This window comes from Strongylocentrotus purpuratus, unplaced genomic scaffold (assembly GCF_000002235.5).
Source record: "Strongylocentrotus purpuratus isolate Spur 01 unplaced genomic scaffold, Spur_5.0 spur5_scaffold_16, whole genome shotgun sequence".
Lineage (NCBI taxonomy): Eukaryota > Metazoa > Echinodermata > Echinoidea > Camarodonta > Strongylocentrotidae > Strongylocentrotus > Strongylocentrotus purpuratus.
This window is the reverse complement of record NW_022145601.1, coordinates 28711349-28715014: the sequence shown is the minus strand read 5'-3', so window position 1 is coordinate 28715014 and position 3666 is coordinate 28711349. Positions and strand designations below refer to the sequence as shown.

Sequence of the window (3666 nt, the reverse complement as noted above, 5' to 3'; positions counted from 1 at the left end):
GTTCTTAAATGTGCGCGAACTTTGTTGACCCGTTCATAAATACCTTCGTCAAATCATGCTAATACGCTGCCTGGTTCCATACTTTTATTTATTTATTTTATTTATTTATTTCTAATCTTTTGAAAGGGTAGCCCATTCACCAACAAGTAGTGGTCTTCCATGGGGCCCTGAATAAAAATGAACATATTTACATCGTTTATAACGTCTATACAGAACAGTTAAACAAATAATAATCGTTTGCAAAATAAACATATATCATTAACCTAGTAAACATTAATGTTAATTGGAAAATATTGATTAAGTCGCAATTATGCGAATAAGTCATGTTAATATTACAGAACATGCACGTAGTGTATGTTCGGCTGAGCCATTCACAAATTACAACTTTGTTTAAACAATCTCTTAAATGAATTGACAGAGGAAGCCGTTCTCAACGAATTATCTAGCTCATTCCATTCAAATATGGAAGAGACAATTGGGCTACACTTATAACAATCAATACTGGTTTCTTCTAAGTTGGAAGAGTGTCATTTATTTGCTTGTTTGCCTTCATCAATTTCGCAAACTTGGCCCAGAAGAAAATCTGCCAGTCTCTGTTTTCAGTCCACAGGAAATATGGTTTGTTCTTGCTGAGGAAAAGCCTCATGAGATACGGCAGGTGGTTGTCGGGAATATCCTCAACGAAAACCAGCACAAGTTTTTCGAATCCGACCTCGTTCATGTGATCGACAGCCATGTGAAATTTGTTAATGAAGGAATGATCACGAATGGCTGTGTTACTAACGATGAAGGCCACTTTAAAACTGTTCTCCACCAAATCGATGACAGCGTCCATGTAGAACATCCCGATGACCAGATCCCGGTCACCGTATGCAATCCTCTGAAACTCCGGTAAAGCGTTGTCGATGCCGGGTTGGAAGACGCGCTCGACCCATTCTTCATCATCATCATGGTAGATGACGTTGAGGTCGTGCCGAAAATCCTGATGCTCACGGGCATCTTCGAACTCAATGAAACCAAGCACGGCTAGTTTCAAATAAAAGAATTTGTAGTTGATCTTCCAGCGATAGTAATAGGTGACTGCTACGACGAAGATAAGCCCTAAAACGATAAATGGGATGAAAGCCAAGAGGATGATGTTTGGGCCACAGTCGTGGCTGTCTGGTCGAGAGCTGAGAAGCCGCTTGCCGATAAACCTTTGAATGGAGGTAGGAGAACAGATCGTGTTATTTGGATTCACCAAGATGAGAATATTGGTATCTAAGTACGACAGAAACCACTGAAGATCACAAACGCAAGACAGTGGGTTGTTCGAGAGATCAAGCATCACCGTGGGTAGGATTGTTCCCCTTTGAACAACTGATATGAGATTGTGTGGAAAGTACACGTAAGATATTTTAGGAGTATGCTTGAAAAGATCCACTTCGAGTTCCTTGATGGCATTATTGTCAAATAGAACTGTTCCTAGGGATTGTAATCCGAAGAAATGAGAGGCAGACAAGACTTTGATATTGTTGTGCGTAAGGTAAAGATACCTAAGAGATGCAAGGTTTTTTAATAAACCTACGGGTAGCTCGATAATTCCACATTTCTCCAGGAGTAGTCTGGTTAATGAAGTCAGATTCTGAAATGTCCGTGGTATTAAACCGTTCAAACTGTTTGAGCTCAGTGATAGATACTCCAGTCCGACTAATGTGTCAAGAACTGAAACGTTTCGTAGATTGTTCCAGAGTTTACTTGGTGTCAGTGAGGTCTTTCGAAGCTTCAGCATCTTCAGAAATGTCAGACCTTTAAAAAAGACAGTATTGGGGTTCATGTTTGATCCAGAGAGATCGAGGGTTATCAAGTGGGTGAGATTCCGAAAAGGTCGACCCCCACCACTCCCAACGTGGTCAAGTGTTTGCAGAGTCAGCGTTTGCAAGTTTTCTATACCTATAAAGGCATTATTTTTTATAGTATTGATGGGATTCAAAGATATTGCTAACTCCGTTAAATTTGGCAGGCCGTAGAAGGCTGCATCGGCAATACGGAAAAGTCTGTTGCTTGTAAGATCCAGAGTCTGCAGAGAAGGAATGTCCCACGTGACTCCGATTTTGTTGATTCGATTGCTGGTAAAATCCAAGACTTGAAGTGATCTAAGCCCCTGGAATGATGTCGTTGGAAGGTATAAGAATTTGTTTTTGGCTAGGATGATCTTCTGGATTCGGGTCAAGGGTTCGAATATTTCTCTTCTCACTGTAGTCAGTCGATTTGAACTCAAATCAAGAAACTCTAGGGCCGTCATACCCGCGAAGGAATCATTCTCAATAGATTTCAACTTTCCTTTACCAAGATCAAGCGATCTTAAATAACCCATCCCGACAAAGGCCATCGATGGTAGAGCAAACATGTTGGTACCTGAGAGAATAAGTTTTTTCCAAGGGGGGTAGATCCGCACGTGGAGTGGTGTTAATGAAGGGGTATATGGTTTCAACTTCATTCGATGATACATCCAAATATCCTAGGGATTCCATACCGAGGAAAGGATATATGCTGAAATTTTGTAAGAGGTTATTAGAGAGTTCAAGATTCTTAGTCAACCGAAGGTGACCAAAAACAAAGTTTGGAAGTGAAATCAATTTATTATAAGGGATACGAAACAATTCGATGTTGGTGTTTTTAAATGGTGAGAACTGGTCCAAATGGAGAGCTGTGATGTTGTTCGTTGATAAGTCAATGGTTTCAACTTCCGGGCTTTTAAACCCTGTAAAGTTGACCATTCTAATCTTGTTATATCTCAGTATTACGCGTTTCAAGCGGGTTGCGCCACGAAGTGCCAGAATAGGAACAGAGGAAAAGAGGTTTTGGGTGAAATCTACAATTTCCAGATCTTGGTTCTTGTGAAACAAATCGACGGGTAGTTCTACTAAGCTGTTTCGAGACAGTGAAAGTTCTTGAAGCGACAGCAAGTAATCGAATGTCTCTTCTTGGATTGAACCCAAACCGTTCTGATACAAGTTCAGTTTCCGTAGGTGCGGGAGATGCCAAAATGAAGATCGGTTTAGATGTTGTATTTCATTGTTCGCAATGACCAGTTCTGTTACGACATCTGGAATATCAAGAGGAATGCTCTTTAACCCCAAATCGGAGCAATCTGCGACCAATCCATCGCTGATGTGAGACAACCGACATTGTGATGAATGCCTGGGACTAACAATAGATCCACCATCCGCGACCGCCAATGATGCAGCGCTGGCGATCAGGTGTAAAAGAACAAGTAACATCCTTGCTTCAAACATGACTCAAGGTGATGACATCACTCGTTTTCTTGAATCGTTTCCTGATTATCAAATGCCTATTTTCTACCTGTTGTAAATGAAAGGGATAAGCGATAAAAAAAAAGTAATGTATATCAAATTATTTTCAATGATGCAAGAACCCGAAGTACATACCGAGGGCATAGGTTTACGACCCCCCCCCCCCCCGGCCCGGTGGCATATGGAGGAGGAGGGGGAGTGGTACGAACCAGCAAGCATACACACGACTCGAGTATTAATATTGTTGAATCGGGAATGGGACCTACACCTTACCCACTCACTCTCAATTTAGAAACTGGGAATTTGCTTTTCTTTTGATAGTCTTTACCCCACCCCCTTCGCCATTTTGTCAATTCACCAATGCTTTTGA

At 41.3% G+C, this 3666-nt stretch overlaps 1 protein-coding gene across 1 annotated transcript; it reads right to left on the bottom strand.

Moving 5' to 3' along the window:
- Window positions 1-447: 447 nt before the first annotated feature.
- On the bottom strand, window positions 448-2491 carry LOC100888721 (insulin-like growth factor-binding protein complex acid labile subunit). The gene has a single exon (XM_030987505.1). It carries the CDS (start codon window positions 2489-2491, stop codon window positions 512-514), a length of 1980 nt encoding a protein of 659 aa, XP_030843365.1. The 3' UTR covers window positions 448-511.
- Window positions 2492-3666: the final 1175 nt, after the last annotated feature.